General features: G+C 35.6%; 1 protein-coding gene across 1 annotated transcript in view; it reads left to right on the forward strand.

Moving 5' to 3' along the window:
- LOC142354613 (uncharacterized) overlaps positions 1-19,371 on the forward strand; it is a 105,499-nt gene that overhangs the window by 71,251 nt on the left and 14,877 nt on the right. The window contains exons 7-13 of the mRNA XM_075406950.1: positions 2,657-2,777; positions 4,960-5,101; positions 10,782-10,974; positions 11,695-11,842; positions 15,868-15,990; positions 16,290-16,537; positions 17,937-18,275. Of these exons, the coding sequence (XP_075263065.1) occupies positions 2,657-2,777; positions 4,960-5,101; positions 10,782-10,974; positions 11,695-11,842; positions 15,868-15,990; positions 16,290-16,537; positions 17,937-18,275 (1,314 nt within the window). The remainder of the gene's footprint in view (positions 1-2,656; positions 2,778-4,959; positions 5,102-10,781; positions 10,975-11,694; positions 11,843-15,867; positions 15,991-16,289; positions 16,538-17,936; positions 18,276-19,371) is intronic.

Here is a 19,371-nt window from a genome sequence, read left to right on the forward strand (position 1 = left end):
AGATCAGGGTTTAAAGTTAAATGACCAGAAAGCTGCATGCTTGATTTTGATGTTATCCGCAGGATCAACAGGTTCGAATATTTTCTTCAATACTTTTTCGTCAAAAGGCATTTCCCCTAATAAGAAATTGATAGACGAATGTTTATCTTTGAAGATCTTGTAAAACCGTAGTTGACGTTTGAAAGACGACCATGCGGCGCCTTGCAAGACCATGATTATAATGCAAGATTTTTCAAAACGGATATGTACCTTGAGAGATTCTTTCAAGTTTTTTTTCGTATGAACTCTGTTCTTACTTTTGTGTTAGATTCTTTATTTTTTCTTTTTGCGCATAGTTGCGTGGTTTTAAGTTTGCATTAAGATATAAAATTATGGTAGGATATCTGTATATTATTGAATTTGGGTCAGCCACGCATAAAAAGTCATTGTTCTGTAAGATTTTGTTATAATGGAAGAAATGATCAGTAAGAATGTTCTCGCCTCATACTAATACTTTTCGAGCATGCTACAGTTATGCTCATGTTTGCAAGATGAAAGATTATTTGGCACGGTTATCGTAACTCAAAAGCTTACCTTGCAAAATTCTGACAAAATCTTGCAGGACGATTTATCGTTTTGCAAGATTGTACCAGAACCATGCTAGACCTTCCAAGTTTATCCGTTAGTTTCCATTGATGGTACCAGTTTTATGCTGGTAAATTTGCCAATGAAACTATTTGAGGTTGAGGAGAACAGGTCGGAAATTTAAAAAGTTTATTGAGACCAATAATAAAAGACCTTTGATGTAAAAGATATTGAAAATTTAAGTACAAAGATCTTGATATTTTTAGCCAAAAAATTGTCATAGTAGTTTACGAAGCGTCTGGCCAAAAAGATCAACTATAATGCTGGAAACTAATTTTTTTTACTGTGAATGTTTCGATAGCGAAAATTAAACTGAAGAATGATAATTTGAGTATCAAATTGTTGTCGAGGGTTTTGATAGTACAAAAGCTTTAGGTAGAGGTTTAGGGTTATTGGAAAGGAGGAGGGAAGGCGTTAACCAACCGAGTGTGATATTTCAATTTTCGATTCTATCCTGAAGTGCACATCCCTTCTGGCCGAAGACTCAGGTATTTACTCTACTGATCTTTAAAAGGATAAATCCAAAGCCAGAGTAAACTAGAGCATCAGTAAAAAGATCATCTGGGTCCCTGTTCTTTGAGGTGTTGTGCCCCGAGTGCCTCGAGTCTCTCTTACAACCATCTTTCGAGACAAGCAATGCAAGTGTTGTCTGGACAAAACATGTAGTGTAGCCCCTCTTTATCATTTTAGCTCTCCGATCACAGTTGCCACCCTACTCTGTTATTTTAATTTCCCTGACTATCACTACATCTTTTTTGTTTGGATTTTACACATTATTTCTTACTACATTGTCTTCACTTCAGTTGATAACCGTGCGAAGGGGTCAGACAAAATTTTGACATCAGTTATCAAACATCTTGCATTCTTAAAGTGAAGCAATTTTTTGGAGTCTAGCCAAACCACTACTATACAATCAACATCATCTGCTAGTCTTGATTTCATTTTCCTTAATTTGCTGTCTTTCGACTCAGTTAGACCATCTTTCGCTAATTGGAGAAATTTTCCCAGTGAGAGCTCAATGGAAATGACTGCAATAGCAATTTTTAACAGTGTCTCACTGACAACCACGCTGCTTCCCTCTTTCAAGGGAGATAATTCAATGCTCTAGATTAACATCTTGCATGTCAAGCTCCTACCTGCGCTGATGTGAATCGCACTGACAAAGATTTTTTTTGGAATTATTTTGTTTTAAGTCCAAGGTGGCTTGTTCAGGGCTCAATCCTCAGACTTTCCGCTGTGCTAACTTCTACAAAATGAGCTACCCAGGGCCCCCACGTGGAGGTTACGGTCCTCGTCCATGAACAAAGCACGTCCATGTCCCCCAACACAGCAATAACACAGCAGGAGTTACATTGCTGCAAGATCTTTTTACGAGGACTTATTTTGGGACACTACGACCTCTGGTTTATGAGATACTTGAAGAAAACTTAACCGCATGCAATATGAGGGAAAGTTATAAAATGCGGCAAAACGAGATTATTTCAACGTTCTTTATTTATTCATTGTCGGCGATCACAATGACCGAAATAAGTTGGTTTTCCTAGATTTCAATACTTTGATGATGAAATAAAACCCCATTTTTCTACTTGATACACTATCAGTCGGTTGTCATTTTGTGATTGTCGTATTCTAATACCAACTAAGTTTTTTATTTAACAATTTTTTAAAATAAATTCTGTTTGCATTGTTAACAGCTGTATAATTCACACAAATGCTTATTTCATTAAACTACTTTTTTGTGCCTATTAATATGGCAACAGTGGCAAAATCGAGTGGTGGCTAAAAATTGGTCTAATCAAAAATCAGTTTCGACATTGTTTCAGATTTTTGTAGCAATCATGGGGCGCCGACAGTTCGTTTTATCGATAAGTTATATAACTGTTTCTATCGCAACAAGAATTAAGTACTATTAATTTATACTCTTGTCCTGGAAAAAGTTTGGGTTGTTGAAACGGCAGTTAAACTGAAAACAGCTGAAAAAGAGATTGAATAATATTCTTGATTAGGATAGAATAATTCCCATTGTTTTCAGATAACGAGGACGAAGACCCGATGATCCTAAATGCCCTTATGGACAGACGAGAGAACACTTTCATGTTGAGGTGTGGCAACGATTCTCTTCAGTATTTCATGAATGGGTGGGAATGTGACGGGTAAATTGATCATTTATTCCTATTTTTGTTCCTCATTACCGTCTAATTTTATACATTTTCCATTACAACACAAATGGTACATGCTTCGGGTCTTTCCAATTATAGACCCCCCCCCCCCCCCCAGCTTAGTGGTTAAATAACCTATATATTAAGCTATAGTCCCTCCCCCCAATCATGGTAATTATACCATAATTGGGTGAGGGGCTATAAATTCATGGGGGGGGGGGTTAGAATGGGAAAGGCCTCATACTTCAATTAGCAGAACTAATTTGTCCCGACAAAATTTTGTCGACTAGCCTAAAATTTTATTGTGTGCTTTTTCTACTGATCACTGAAATTGCAATTTAGAACCCCAATTTTCTCAGGGGCCTTTATGTGTAAAGAGGTAATATGTGATTTGTCTATTTAATCTGAGGGGTTTTTGAGCAACTATTCAAAGAAAAAATTTTCTTTTATTTCTGTTTACTGGACTCGTTAGTTCCATATGGATGTGAAATAATCAGGAAATCTTGCTAGTTCGTAAATGATGTCTTCTTGACGTTCTCGATGTCTAAATACTGTGCAATATTTGAAGATATACGCAAGATTATTACCAAGGCTCGTTTTACTTCGTTGGAAAACTTTTAAATAATATTGGAGTTTGTTTTTTTTGCTCTATAATTGATATTCTTACACTATCATTACGTTGCAAAAGGTAAATTTGCTCCAGCAAATTTGTCCAGTTTTGTCACTGTTATCCACGATTGCTCTATACATAGATGAAAGAAGGCTGACTAATTTTGAATTTACAATCCTAGTCGAGAGTAGATGCAATTCGGAAACCGAACTTTCTCAGGTGACGTCATGTGTAAAGAGGTAATGTGATTTCTCTACTTAATCTGAGGCAATTTTGAGCAACCATGCAATTAAAAAGTTTTCTTCTATTTCTGTTTACTGTAGGAATCTGGCAGATTGTAGGAATCTGACAAGATGATGCATCTTTTGCCAAAAATGTCTGCCAGATTCCTACAAGATAACATTTTTTTGCCAGATTCTTACAAGATAACCATTTTCCTGCCAGATTCCTACAGATTCCTACAAGATAGTAATTTTCTAACAGATTTCTATAAAATAAGAATCTGTTGGGCTAACATTTCAAAGTAGTTTGTTCTGCGGGACTTTTGTTATGTAATCGGTTCGTCCCATTTTACAAGTGTACTGCATTATAACGCTGATTGAGTTTGTAATCTGTTCTGGCAATAATCAAATATATTAATTTCCAGAAATTTAAATAACATGATGATGCAATACGTCAAAAAGCTCGAGTAATTAACTAGTTGCTCTAAAGGAGCCAGAAAAAAATTGCCTGCGGTTGGTTACAACAACAAAAAACATACAATGTACTCTATACGCAACATGTACACATTTTGTCAAGCATTGTTTATTTTTTTTTCAAGTATCTTTTTTTCCTCTTGTATTCAATCAATGAAGCAAGTGTATTGCAAAAAAAAGTTCATTGAAGCTGAAAAGATCAGTTCTTATATTATCAGCAAATTAAAATGCAACTCAACCGGAACGAAATCTTTTAATTTAATCTAAATCTTGCAAGATTACCATTTTTCTGCCAGAATTTTGCAAGATAGCCATTTTATCATCATTTGATAATCATTTGTCTGGCAGAATTTGCCAGATAAACAGTTTTCTGGAAGTATCTTAAAAGATGATCAGTTTTCTGCCAGATTGTGGAAGATAACCACCTATCTGCCAGAACCTGACAGATTCCTGCAAGATAAACATCTGATCTCGACTAAATGCAAGTTAGACGCTGTCGTTGAGATGGCTTTGGAGAAAATTTGATTTCCAAATAGTTTCTTAAGTAATTAATAAAGAATCATCACTCACTGACAAAAATAAACGCACAAAATTTAATTTTAAATGGTAATTTGCCTGTTTTGGAAGTCAAATTTAGTCAACATATTTTTGGTCGTTCTTTTTGAATTTTAAGTAAATCGACGCAGAATCATCAGTTAATCATGATGTAAAAATACGGCATGTCCCTCTGAGGGGTGCACAAATAATATGCAACCACTATGCTGGGGGGGGGGGCATAAACGGAAGAGATCCCAAAAATTTTGTTCACGGGGAGGGCGGGGTCATTTTATATGACCTTTTTATTAACTCTTTGGGTGTTTATTTTCTCCAGGTACCCGAATTGTCGGAATGAGTTTGACGAGATGAATTGTTCAAGAGATGCAAACTGTACTAAAGGTCATTTTCTGTGTGAAGAGGGATACAGTTGTATCAACGATGGGTTCATGTGTGACGGGTTCATCGATTGCAGAAATGTAAGTACAGGACAGGAAATGACTTTCGCTGCTTTTTAAGGCGCTTTTCTCGCTTAGGGCTAGGTTAAGAAGCATAAAAATGGCTTCTTTCTATCTACAGTCCCATTTCATTTCTTCAAAAAATTTAATGCTTTCGATCCTTATGGTCCTTTCGATATACTGTCCGGCTCTGTGGCCTAGTGTCGAAGTTTCAGATTCTTGAAGGATATGAGCAAAATAAATTAAAACTTATTTATAAAACTTTTTCGACATAAATTTTTTTTGCAAAATCTTGCAAGATTAATAACCATATTGTGGTTGTTAATCTTGCAAGATTTTGCAAAAAATTTTAATCTTGAAAATTTTTTTGTCCTAAGGTGTAATTTATTTCGCTCATTTCCTTCTTGAATCTGAAACTTGGATAATAAACCAGAGGGCTGGACAGTAAATCGAAAGGTCCAGAGATCGAAAGCAATATTTTTTTTTTGAAGAAATGGGACTGATGATAGAAGGTTGATTTAACAAAAGCGGTTAAATATATTCCAATTGATAACTATTAATCAGAAATTTTTCAATATCAGATTATCTAATTTGGCCACGACTTAAAGGCATCTAATTTGGTCACGGCGGTCCAGGTTGATGCCTTAGAGGCACATAGGACTTGATACGAATTTATTTAAAGGTCCCTGGTTCGATCCCGGGTCGCGGCACCAAAATGTAGGTGTAAAACAAATAAATTTTTATAACCGATTAATTTATGTGAAGCGATCACGTTTCATGTATTGTAATTACTGTTCAGCCTCATTAGACCTGGTCGAGTTACCAGATAAGAGCGAATCTCTAACCAGACTGTCAGATTGTTCCCAGGAAGAATTTTGTGCGCCTCATTTTTTGTTCTAGATCTTCGTTGAATTGTCCAAAAACTGTAGGCTATTATCGAGCTTAAGTTGGATTAGAGGTCACTTTTGTCTGAGTTGGAGGGGGGGGGGATGGATGTAATTTTGATTTAGTATGGTCTGCTCAGACGCCATTTTGGTCTGGGATTTTCCGATCACAAAACGCAATTAAATCTTTCGAATGTATTAAAAAAATTGACTTGATGGTTGCTCACTTGACATGCTGACTTCATGGCAAAAAACAGACTCGAAACCCACACTTAACTACACAGACTACACAAACAATAATAATCAAGCGGATAGTTTTTTTTGAGGCTCAAAAAATCATCTAAGTGTATCAATTCAGAATGTGTTGAATATAGTTAGAAAAATCCGGCAAAGAATGACCGAGTCAAAAAAGATTTAGAAAATGCGACTTTATGACATCAATGCTTGACATGTTATGACGAAATCAGTTTGCAGTTTGTGGCCGGAAATTCTGAATATGCAGTCCGGCAAGTAAATTTCTTCCATTAGTTTTAAAATTGCCATAATTGGAATTTTTTCAAATCTTGAAGAACTTTATTTTGCAATTAGTATGGGAGGAAGTATATATTCGCGTGAGATTATTTTTTTCATTTAATTTTGGGTAATCGACGTTTTTGGTGTAGACATGAATGGTATCAATAGAGAAGCAGTCGCGATGAGATCGTCCAAGGGACACTGAACTCTGTAATGTTCTAGAAGTCATGGCGGTTTAAAGTGTTGTAAAATTTGGCTGATTTTCATTCTGTGGGATCCATCAAGCTGTGGGATCCAGAACAATTGCAACATTGGCTAGCTTCTGCTGATTCGTATTAAAATTCTTCAAAGAAATTCATCCCCACATAATCTCTCTCTCAAGAAACTCTCAACAAACTTGAAAACTTTATCTCGCTTGTGTGAAAATCTCTCCTGTGTCTAAAAATCTACGTGTGTCACTTCAATTTATACTCAACCATTACGCTCTTTTATTAAGTAAACAGATCTTAATCTCTTAAGTAGACATTGAAAATTACATTTGAAATCTGTCACATTCTGTAAGACGACTTTTTTTACTGTGTAAACAAAACCTTGCAAAATTATTCGCCTTCATTCAACTACTACCAATAATTTTTCAACTTTCATCTTATCTTAAGTAAACGACTTTGGACTCTTATGTAAACAAACCCACTTCTCTTTGTCAAACATATTGCACATGTCATTTCATTGCTTAATAAACATTGGAAGTTGCTGTGAAAATTTCTTATCACTTCATTTCCGCTATCAAAATCAACTAACTTCAATTAATCCCTGTCAAAAACCATGTTTTGAACAAATAACTAAACTCAACCTTGAAACTTAGAGCAATTGTTATTCTCAATTTTCAAACCATTTCATACAATTCCTAATTCAAAAAACAGTCAAAAATCGAAACTCCCCAAAAAACCAAAAAGTTGACCTCTTGAGGTCAATTAAGGGTCAATCATCCAAAATGAGGGGTCAAATTGATTCTCTTACTTTTTGTCACAGAAAATTCTGCCATAGTTGAACCTACCCACAAATTTTCAGCACCTAACTTTCAGTAGAACCAATTTGACTATTGTTAACGAATCGTGTGGGGAAAAAACCCGAAAAGTCCGAACTCGGAAACAGTGGCTGGTTTGGTTATATTTTGTCACTAACTGTCTTGGGTTATCAAAATATTAACAATTCAAAGTCTTTCGGCCGCTTAAAAAGGCCATTTTCCGGTTTTCCGAACTCGCGTCAATCCGAATCACCGATTTCCGATAGTATCCAGAAATTAAAAATAGCACCATTAGAAAACCCATGAAAAGTTATACTAACCCTCCTAGAATCCCAAAGCTACTACCAATACTCAACCTGCAATTCAAATTGTACGTCACGCAGCACCTGCGGAACGTAAAATTCAAAATCGAAATCCTTGTAACCAATTTAGTCTATCCCCCAGCTTTCAGGTCAATCAGACTTCAACTATTCGAGAAATTGTTATATCAAATTAAATGTTAACTAATTTTCTCCACAAATCATATTTTTATATTCAAAATCACTTCCGAAACTCTTCCCAAGATCACCCAGTACATTAATTCACACGTAAACTCCATTGTGAATGGTTAATGCAGTTATTTTCTGCTCAAACAGTCATTTATAATTTTAAAGTATCAGAAACCTCCAAATCAACTCGCTTTAGGTGCTCATAATTTAGATAGAAAACTATGTAACCGGACGCGCATTTCTACTATGTGTGAAAAATCATTTCGGAGGACATCCCCACAAATTGTTTAAGTGCCCGATGAATATAACTTGAAGAGATGCATGGGAGCGTTGTTTGCTACCCCACTTATCTTTGTAAATTCAAAATCAAATCCAAACTGTCTTCAAATTACCAAATTCACTTAAATATTATGTTTGTCCTATAACGGATTTGGACTTTGACATTATGTACAAATGCAACTTTACTAAGTAACCGAAAAGTTTTAGCAGCTGATTATGCTTTTGTTTAATAAATCGTATTTTAAAAATGCATCACCCAACTACCCTCTCTCGCGCCTTCGAAACAATAACCTTTTATAGATAATGCTAACTCAAATAAGACATAATTATCTTATACTTCGTCACCTGATCTGCAGAAGTCCACTATAGGATAAAACTATGCGTTCTACAGCTATTGAAATTTCTGGTACCAAGAAGACAATGAATGTCATATTAACCATTGATTAGTTTTGCACGTTATTGACACTAAATTTGAACTTCAAAATTAATTGTTTGCTTAAAAGTATGGTTTTTTCCTAAATTGTTCTTATTCTATTTTTTGTCAGCTACATTTGGTCCCATTCTACCATTGATACAATTTCCATTACAATGTTTTCAGCAATCATCCATAGCAACAAACGTTTAGAAATGAAAAACCAATAAAGAATTCGTTTTGTATAGATTTTATTCGAGGTAGTTATCATTTGTTTTTTTTTGCTGTAATGTTTTGCTTATAGCGAAGGCTGAAGCAATATTCCTATATCAAAGAAAGCTTTGCTTCATTGTTTAAATTTTTCTTGGGATGTACACACGAATAGTAAATTCTGTACCAATGAAACGATGAGAACTGATGGTTAAAACAGAGCCTAAAAATTTTCAGTTCTGATCAGTCTCTGTTCATTGATTAGAAGAGCAAAACTACATAGAAAATCGTTTTTTTTTTAAACTATGAACTGTTCTTTAACAGTTCTTGGTATTCCAAGTCTGCAATTTTGCCAATTTTGCTATAGTTTTATACATTCACAGTTCTGATCAGCCGCTGTTGATGGTATTTCAAGTCTCAAGTCTGCAATTCTGCTATAGTTGTATATATTCGCAGTTCTGATCAGCCTCTGTTCATGGTATTTCAATTCTGTAATATTGATATAGTTATATTTAGTCCCAGTTCTGATCAGTCTCTGTTCATGGTATTTCAATTCTGCAATTTTGCTATAGTTGTATATATTCGCATTTCTTATCAGCCTCTGTTCATTGTATTTCAATTCTGTAATATTGATATAGTTATATATAATCTCAGTTCTGATCCTTCTCTCTTCATGGTATTTCAATTCTGTAATTTTGATATAGTTGTATATAGTCCCAGTTCTGATCAGTCTCTGTTCCTGTAGTTTCCTTGTAGTTTTATATATTCGAAGCTCCGATCAGCCTCATTTCATCGTTTTTCAATTCTGCAATTTTGCTATAGATGTATATATTCGCAGTTCTGATCAGCCTCTGTTCATGGTATTTCAAGTCTGCACTTTTGCTACCCAGGTCTATGTACAGACTTATGAAAAGACAATACTGGACCAAAATGTACTATGAAAAGACCATACTCAACTTCATTTGAGCTATGAAAAGGTTTTAGCTGGACTTTAAGACATTCTGGACTTTAGCTCGACTCAGATGTTTTGCAAAAGAGTTTAGCTGGACCCAAAATTTACAAAAGACTTTGGCTCGACCCAAAATTTGGGCTGGACTTAAGCTCGACACAATGTTTGCAAACAAAATCGAGTTAAAGCCTTTTCATGGGTCCATGATTAGTCTTTTCATAAGTCTGATTTTTTGCCATTAACATTTTCCGTGCAATATTGCATATAAAGTAGTCAACAAATATGCAAACTCACCTTTTATGATTCAAAAGAACCACAAATTCCTCAAAAACCGGCATTTTTTTTTTAAAAAAAAGATAGCTCAAAAGTTTGGAAGGCAAAAAACTGAATAATGCCGACATTTTGTCATGGCTAATGGGACTCGTACCAATACACTTAAGCTAGCTGGTTTCATTCAATCAAGTAATGTGGAAATATACTCGAGTTGCCATAACTCTTGTCTTAAGATTTGACGAAGATCTTAAGGCTGTAGGCAGTTTTCCTATTGTTTCCTAAGTTGGACTGCTCTGGTGCAACGCTATTTAGTCTTGCTCTGGCTCTGCTTTTGTATGTACAGAAGCAGAAAAGAAATTAAAAATTTCGGATTTAAAAAGACTTATAAAAAGACTAATAGTGAACCCATGAAAAGACTTTTACTCGACGTTGTTGGTTATGAAATGACTAATGGTGGACCCATGAAAAGACTTTAGCTGGACTTTCTTCGTTATGAAGAGACTTTAGCTCAACCCATGAAAAGATAATAGCTCGACTTTAACTGGGAAAATCGACCGTCTAATTATAGTAAATATTGCCCCCCCCCCCCCCTACTAGACTTTTCATAAGTCGAGGCCTAGGCCTGGGTATAGTTGTATATATCCGCAGTTCTGACCAGTCTCTGTTCAGGGTTCGGACGAGCGCAACTGTGAAGACCGTATCGAGTGTGAGGATGACTTGGAAAGATGCAGCAGAAGTGTGTACTGCATGCCTGCAGAGTGGCAATGCAATGGATTCCCAGAATGTCTCATGGGGGAGGAGGAGGACAAATTCGTCTGTGCCAATCACACATGTCTACCTGGACAGATACCTTGCACTAATGGTTAATATCCTTTTTGACAACCTGTTTTTTCTCATTTCCTATATTTCATTGACTTTGCTGATATGTTGGTTGATCAATTTTTACGCTAAGCCCGGTAGATAACTACTTAAAATACTTAATGGTGAAATATAAGTAAATTTTAAGCCATTCTGTGTAAATTATAGTAAAGGTTGGTAACTAAAAGCCATCACGCTATTTGAGCCCCTGGGAACTTGGAAATACCTTATCAATTTCACGATTTCAAATATGATCCTTATACGGTCGCTGGAAAGTTCAGCCAAGGAAAGGTTGCCTCATCAACTTCCATTGCAAAAATTTTGAAAAAATGTCCGTCGCAAAATTTTTTGAGCAAAATTAGTGAAAAATTTCCGTCGCAAAATTTTGAATTTTAAAAAGTTTGACCTTAGGAGTGAATTTGGCGTGTTTAGGAACTTGGAATCACGATATCATATATGATCTTTATATGGTTGCTGGAGAGACCAGCCAAAGAAAGATTGACTCGTCGACTTCCATTGCAAAAATTTTGAAAAAAATGTCCATCAAAACAATTTTTAGCAAAAGGATCTTTATTTGGTTGCTGAAAAGACCCGCCAAGGAAAGATTGGCTCGTCGACTTTCTTTGCAAACATTTTGAAAAAAATCTCCATCAAAACAACTTTGAGCACAATTTTTAATTTTTTTAAAAAAAAATGACCTTAGGAGTGAATTTGGCCTGTTTAGGTTCGGTGGCGTGTATTTACGAGTGGCAATGGTGCGATGGTTTGATAGACTGTCCTGGCCTTGCTGATGAGAAAAATTGTCCCCCAAAGTCTCAGCCTCTCAATTGCAGTGCAGAAAACGATAGGATTGCATGTGACGATAACTCAAGGTAAGCTGATAATGACCCTTAAAACACTCACGTGCACATTTTAAAATGCCGAAAGTCTGCAGTGCCAGAAGTTAAAATGCCAGAAGTTGCTACTTAGCTACTTACCCAGAATTTGAATTTCGTTGACTTTCGTCATTTCAAAACGTGCGCGTTTCGTGTTTTAAGCATGGTTAAATGACTCTGCAGAAGTCACTTCGAAATTCTGACTTAATATCTCGAACCGCTTCGTTGTTCTCGATAAACAGCAGAAGTTCTCAGTGACTTCAAGCAGAGTCACGTAACTATTACATAAAAACCAGGAGTAAATCTTGGAACAGCTTTGGAACCCTATTTTATTCGCCCTCATCAGATTATTATAGAACATGTAATAGAATAAATATTATATATTATAGAATAGATTATCCAGCCCAAAAATCAAAATATCAACGAGTCCCCCCCCCCCCCCCCCCCACCCCCGTTATTTATCTGCATCTGTAAAAGATATTACCACACCATCACAATGATATAGGGTAATTTTTATGTACTATGCCACCTCCTAGTCGGGCACGCAAACCATTATCAAATATCTCTTCAAAAAAGAAGTGATTATTCAGTAACACAAATAAAAAACCAAAAAGATATTCACCATTAAAAGCAAATAAAAAGAAGTAGGTATTTTTTTAGAACTCTTTGTCAATTCCCCCAACGTACGTTTTTTTAAATCGATTCCATTTTTTTCTAACAGTTAACTCCAGTCCAGTGAAAAGGAAACTTCTTTGAGCTGCGGAGTTCTTCAGCTAAAATTCAGTTTTTTGTTCCGCGTTTTTTACAATTCAAAGAATTTGAATTGTATTGGGGCGCTGTGTTTTTTAACATGTGACTTTGATCTGTCAAAACGGGATGAACAGGAAAAGCCCAGCCGGAATTAAGTTTCATTAGAGGCCCAATGTGAGTTTTAATAGTCCATCAAGTGCTTAGGGTGGTGCAGCTGCTGGGATGGCCTTAATTTAAGGTTAAAAAGTCATTTTTAGGAGTTTTGGGCTCAAATTTTTCATGTCTTTTTCTGTTTTTTTCAGTTGTTTGTTTGATTAGCCTTAGGAAGAAGTTTTTAAAAGTTGATGAAGGACTTTTGTGAGACAAAATTACCTGATATGACCTTTTTATGAGCTATATGTTTTGGTACTACAAACACAAACACGCAAAATTTCAATAATTTTTGCAATTTTTTCAAAGTTTTTCAGCTTCAGGGGCCAGGAAATCTAATTTAAGGGTTGATGATAGGTAATTTCATAATTTCTTGTAACAATGGATTGGTTTTCAACATTTTAGTGTCCCGAATGTAAGCATTATTTTATATGAAATCTGCATTTTTTTAAGGCTTCCTAAAGTTTTTGTCAATTTTTGATATTTGTGCGTTCTCACGTGCCAGGATACTTAATCCACGGTCTTATAAAACGTTATTACATGGTTGTTAGTTTCAATGAGTTTGTTCTTTTACAATTTAATCTTTCGAATTTCAGAAATTTTCCGATAAAATTTGCATTTTTATTAAAGTTTTTTCAAAACATTTGTCTCTTATTCATTTTTTCTAGGCTCAGTAGCCAGGTAACCCCATCCAGGGTTTGATAGTATGTTATTAAACAGTTGCTAGGGGCAGTTGAATGGTTTTATACCTTTTAAGGTTCTCGATAAACAGCAGAAGTTCTCAGTGACTTCAAGCAGAGTCACGTAACTATTACATAAAAACCAGGAGTAAATCTTGGAACAGCTTTGGAAACCTGTTTTTTTCGCCCTCATCATATTATTATAGAACATGTAACAGAATATATATTATAGAATAGATTATCCAGCCCAAAAATCAAAATATCAACGAGTCACCCCCCACCCCCCCCGTTATCTATCCCCCCCTGTTATCTATCTGCATCTGTAAAAGATTTTTCCACTCCATTACAGTGATATAGGGTAATTGCTGTACTATACCACGTCCTATTCGGGCACGCAAAACATTATCAAAAATCTCTTCAAAAAAGAAGTGATTATTCAGTCACACAAATATAAAAAGCAAAAAGATAATCACCATTAAAAGAAAATAAAAGAAGTAGGTATTTTTTAGAACTCTTTGTTAATTCCCCCAACGTACGTTTTTTTAATCGATCCCATTCTTTACTAACAGTTAACTCCAGTCCAGTGAAAAGGAAACTTCTTTGAGCTGTGGAGTTCTTCAGCTAAAATTCAGTTTCTTGTTCCGCGTTTTTTACAATTCAAAGAATTTGAATTGTATTGGGGCGCTGTGTTTTTTAGCATGTGTTCACTCATTTTTCAATGACTTTGATCTGTCAAAACGGGATGAACAGGAAAAACCCAGCCAGTAATAAGTTTCATTAGAGGCCCAATGTGAGTTTTAGTAGTCCATCAAGTGCTTAGGGTGGTGCAGCTGCTGGGATGGCCTTAATTTAAGGTTAAAAAGTCATTTTTAGGAGTTTTGGTTTCAAATTTTTCATGTTTTTTTTCTGTTTTTTTTTAGCTGTTTGTTTGATTAGTCTTAGGAAGAAGCTTTTAAAAGTTGCTGAAGGACTTTTGTGAGACAAAATTACTTGATATGAACTTTGTATGAGCTATATGTTTTGGTACTACAAACACAGACACGCAAAATTTTAATAATTTTTGCATTTTTTTCAAAGTTTTCCAGCTTCAGGGGCCAGGAAATCTAATTTAAGTGTTGATGATAGGTAATCTCATAGTTTCTTGTAATAATGGATTGGTTTTCAACATTTTAGTGTCCCGAATGTAAGCATTATTTTAAATGAAATCTGCATTTTTTTAAGGCTTCCTAAAGTTTTTGTCAATTTTTGATATTTGTGCGTTCTCACGTGCCAGAAAACTTAATCCACGGTCTTATAAAACGTTATTACATGGTTGTTAGTTTCAATGAGTTTTTTCTTTTACAATTTAATCTTTCGAATTTCAGAAATTTTCCGATAAAATTTGCATTTTTTTAAAAGTTTTTTCAAAACATTTGTCTCTTATTCAGTTTTTCTAGGCTCAGTAGCCAGGTAACCCCATCCATGGTTTGATTGTATGTTATTAAAAAGTTGCTAGGGGCAGTTGAATGGTTTTTTACCTTTTAAAAAACGAACTTCTATTTTTTGAAATTTGAAACTTTTTTAGCCTGTCGATTTTTGAGCCAATGATTTTTGTAACGCTTGCAATTGGATAACTGGATAGCCTCTAGAGATACAGAAATGATTCTGAAGATATTATTATTACTATTTCCATCAACTTTTCAATAAAATTTGAGAATGATTTCATTTTAAATTTTTGGGTCATATTCGAGTTAATCGATCTTCAAGGGCCAATAATTTTTTTTGAGGTCTTGCAGATATTAAAGTGGACCGATTTCAGAATCAAAAATTGGCGTTGAACATATTTTTTCAAATTGGTATATTTAAAGGGGTCAAAAATTGCCTTTGGGGTAAAAGTTTTAAGAGTTTTAGCAATGAGTATATTTTTTTGATTGCTTTAGTTTCTTAATCTTTTGAGATGATTTTGTTTGTGTTTTTGCTGGCATTGTTTAATTTATCTGCTGGTCAGGTACTTCTAAGTTTTTCATTCAATTCTTTGAATTGTATTTCAGGACTTCTTCTGCTATGTTTTTAAGATCTGTTCACACATTTTCATGATTTTTGAAGTCAAATTGGAGTAGTGATTTTGGTCACGCCAAAACAAGTAATCGAGCGAAAAAGCGAGTGGTTTTGCGGCGTGACACTTTTTTGCTCTGATTTTAAAGTAGAGTGAGAGTACGGTGTTTGAAGAAAAATTCGCTTTCTCGCTAGTGGTTTTTTGTTCACATGAGGCAATTTCACTTTGATTGTTTACTGTTCTTTTGATTTTTCTAAATGGTTTTCCCAATTTATTCATAGTCCGTTCTATGTCTAGTTTTCTGTTTAGTCAATGAAAATTCTTTGAATTGTACGTCAGGACTTGTCCTGCTATGTTTTTGTTTTTTCGAATAATCACCGACGACTAAATGATTGACGTGTTCGCAGGTGTATAAAGAAGAGTTGGAGATGTGATGGTCATCAAGACTGTGACACTCCTGTTGACGAGAGAGACTGCGACATCAGAGTGACATGCGATGACATCAGAGACGACTACAAGTCTTGTCCAAGGTTGCCAGAGTTTTTTTTCCTCGCCCGAGCCGAGGTTTTGCCCGCAAAAACGACAAGAATTGCGGCGAAAAAGTATAATCACCGCAAAAAATTATGATTTATTATTTAATTATCGCGTTCAAAGTCTTGAAACACAACTATTTCAGTAATTTAATCACGCTGATCACTGTTCTCTTATTTCTGATTCAGCGTTAAAATTTTGATTCAGCTCTGAACAGTGTTCTCATAAATTCTGGTTCAGCATTGAAACACTGATTCAGCGCTGAACAGTGATAAATCATGGAGTTTACATGCTTTAGATGGGCTCTGAACTCCTACTGTGAAAGACGGAATGCGCACTACACCTTTATGAAAGAACACTGTGCTAAGACTTGTCAGTTCTGCATCAAAGAAGAGGAAAAAACAGACACTCACAAAATACTTGGGAACAAAACTGGACTCGTTTCAAACAGAGAGTGGAGAATTTATTATGATACTTCCAAACACGAGGATTACAGCGATGTTGTGGATTTGGGAATGATGACTCGAGAAGAAATTCAGTCTTTAGGTAAGAAGTTTTTTTGGATCCGTTCTTGTTCGGCCCTACTCCAGTTTAGTGGACATCACTTTTACGCCACATTGATAACCCCATAGTTGTATGTGTCATTTTTGTAGAACTTTTACAAAGTATCGTGCTAGATAACAACTAGTAATTTTATAATGGAGGTTCATAGAAATAAAAAGTAAACAATTAAACTCGTGGGGGATGGGGGCGGGGGCGGTGGGCGGGGGTGGGGGTGGGGGGGAGGGGTGGTGGTCACTTGCAGAAAAATAGGTTGAAAACTAGGATTCCAAGTTACTGCGAGAGTTTCCTTTTAAATTGTCAAGTTTTTAAATGATTACAGTATACACACGTTTACTAATAACAAAAAATAGCAAATTAAGTGAAACCAAAACTGTAATTTTGGTAAGTACAAGAAAGTAAAGCTGCAATAATTTTTTGCATCTATTCTGTTTTAATAGATTCAGATACATAGATGACAAACAGGACAGATGATAAAAATCTCTTAGATGAAGAATTTTGAAATTTCAAAATATCCGATCAGTTTTTATTTTCCCCAGTGTTCTCAGAACTTTTATCGTTTAAGATGTGACAAATTTCTGACGAAGCAATCTTGCTAATAGCCTGTAAGGGGGGTGTATCTTGGTGTATCAGGTCTGATAAAACGTTTGTCAGATCTAAAAAGGTAGAATTACTCATATATTCTTAACTGAGATCAAATCTGATGTCAATTATTCAACTGACATGATTTTGACTTATCAAATCTTACAAGATAAATATTCATTTTTTAGATCTTACGCGAAAAAATTCTATTTTATCAGTCTTTACTCGATGAAAAATTTTGCAAAATGTTACACGATAAAAATTCCTACTCATCAGATCTTACGCGATTAAGATATCGTCTTCTCAGATCCTACACGATAAAAATTTGTTCTTATAGAGGTCTTACACGATGAACAACGCCATCTTATCAGATCTTACACGTAAAATTTATTTAAAAACTTTGTAGTTTTCCCCCAAAATCAACCACTTGAAGCAGCTAAAATATCTAGTGCTTCGTCAATTGAAGCTAGTGAATTGTCAAAGCTTGTCCACTAAAAAAGATTTCCTTATAAAATAAATTGCATAGAGCAATCTCAAATAATTGACAGAGGTTTCTGAAAATAATTATTTTTGAAGAAAGAAATTTGCTTTTCTGAAAGAAATGTTAGAAAAACGTGTTTAAAACTAAAGCTGCAAACTTAAAATTTTGTCAACCAGAGCGTTTATCGATTTTAAATGTAGAAAAATTGTCGCGGGACGTTCTGTACTTATAATATACGGGGAGGGGTCACAAAACAAAAAAATCCTTCAGAATTACTTTTGATTGATATATTCTTTCAACTCCATCAAAAATATTTTTCAGGTCACCAACAAGACGAATTTATAATCCAATGCACGTTTGATGGCAAGACCTGTTCACGTGAATGGTTCAAAGAGTTCCAAAATGACATGTATGGAAATTGCTGGACTTTCAACGATGCTTCCCAGCTTAACACAAACAACCAGTCATCACCATTACATAATATATCCCAAGCCGGAGTCCGGCATGCGTTGCAGTTGACAGTGTTTCTGGACGTCGCGAATTATCTGGGAATCCTGTCTCACAGAACGGGTGCCAGGTTGTCAATTCAGGATCCGAAAGTTCAACCGTTTCCGGATGAGCTGGGAATCACTTTGACTCCAGGAAAACATACCAGTATAGGTTACAAAAGAATCTTTTCTTTTGCGTTTTGCCCCCCCCCCCCCCCGCAATCTTTTCCGTTTTTGCCCCCCTCCTCCCCCCAGTACGTTATGATCCCCCAGTTACAGAGCACGTGCCATTACATAGTAATTCATTATGTAAAAATATGGCACGTGCGTCTGGGGGTGCAAATAATATGCACCAACTAAGCTGGGGGGGGGGGCACAAACGGAAAAGATCTGGTTAAAAAGTGTGCTTTTAATTATCTTCTGTGAATTACACTTACTTCAGGCTATGACCTACTTTTTCGCTGTCGCTGTGATATGAAATATCAGTTAGGAAAACACTCAAGTTCAGATTTGAAAAGTCAGCAGTGCCAAAATGCCAAAAGTTCCTATAAACTTAGCCAAGAGCTTCCATGACCTTTTGTCATATTAAAACGTGTATATTTCGTGTTTTAAGCATGGTTAAAACAGTCACGTGCACTTTTTAAAATGCCGAAAGTCTGCAGTGCCAGAAGTTGCTACTTAGCCAGAATTTGAATTCCGTTGACTTTCGTCATTTAAAAACGTGCGCGTTTCGTGTTTTAAGCATGGTTGAAACAGTCACGTGCACTTTTTAAAATGCCGAAAGTCTGCAGTGCCAGAAGTTGCTACTTAGCCAGAATTTGAATTCCGTTGACTTTCGTCATTTAAAAACGTGCGCGTTTCGTGTCTTAAGCATAGTTAAAACAGTCACGTGCACTTTTTAAAATGCCGAAAGTCTGCAGTGCCAGAAGTTGCTACTTAGCCAGAATTTGAATTCCGTTGACTTTCGTCATTTAAAAACGTGCGCGTTTCGTGTTTTAAGCATGGTTAAGTGACTCTGGAGAAGTCACTTCGAAATTCTGACTTAATATCTCGAACCGCTTCGCGGTTCTCGATAAACGCCAGAAGTTCTCAGTGACTTCAAGCAGAGTCACTTAACCATTACTGAACATTTCTGTTCAAAAATAACTGGACCTTTGCCGTTTGTGCCCCCCCCCCCCAGTACGTTATGCAAACCCTAGTTACAGAGCACGTGCCATTATAGTAAATCATTATGTAAAAATGGGGCATGTGCGTTTCGGGTGTGCAAA

The sequence above is a fragment of the Convolutriloba macropyga genome, chromosome 15 (genome assembly GCF_964194025.1).
Source record: "Convolutriloba macropyga chromosome 15, txConMacr16.3, whole genome shotgun sequence".
NCBI lineage: Eukaryota > Metazoa > Xenacoelomorpha > Acoela > Convolutidae > Convolutriloba > Convolutriloba macropyga.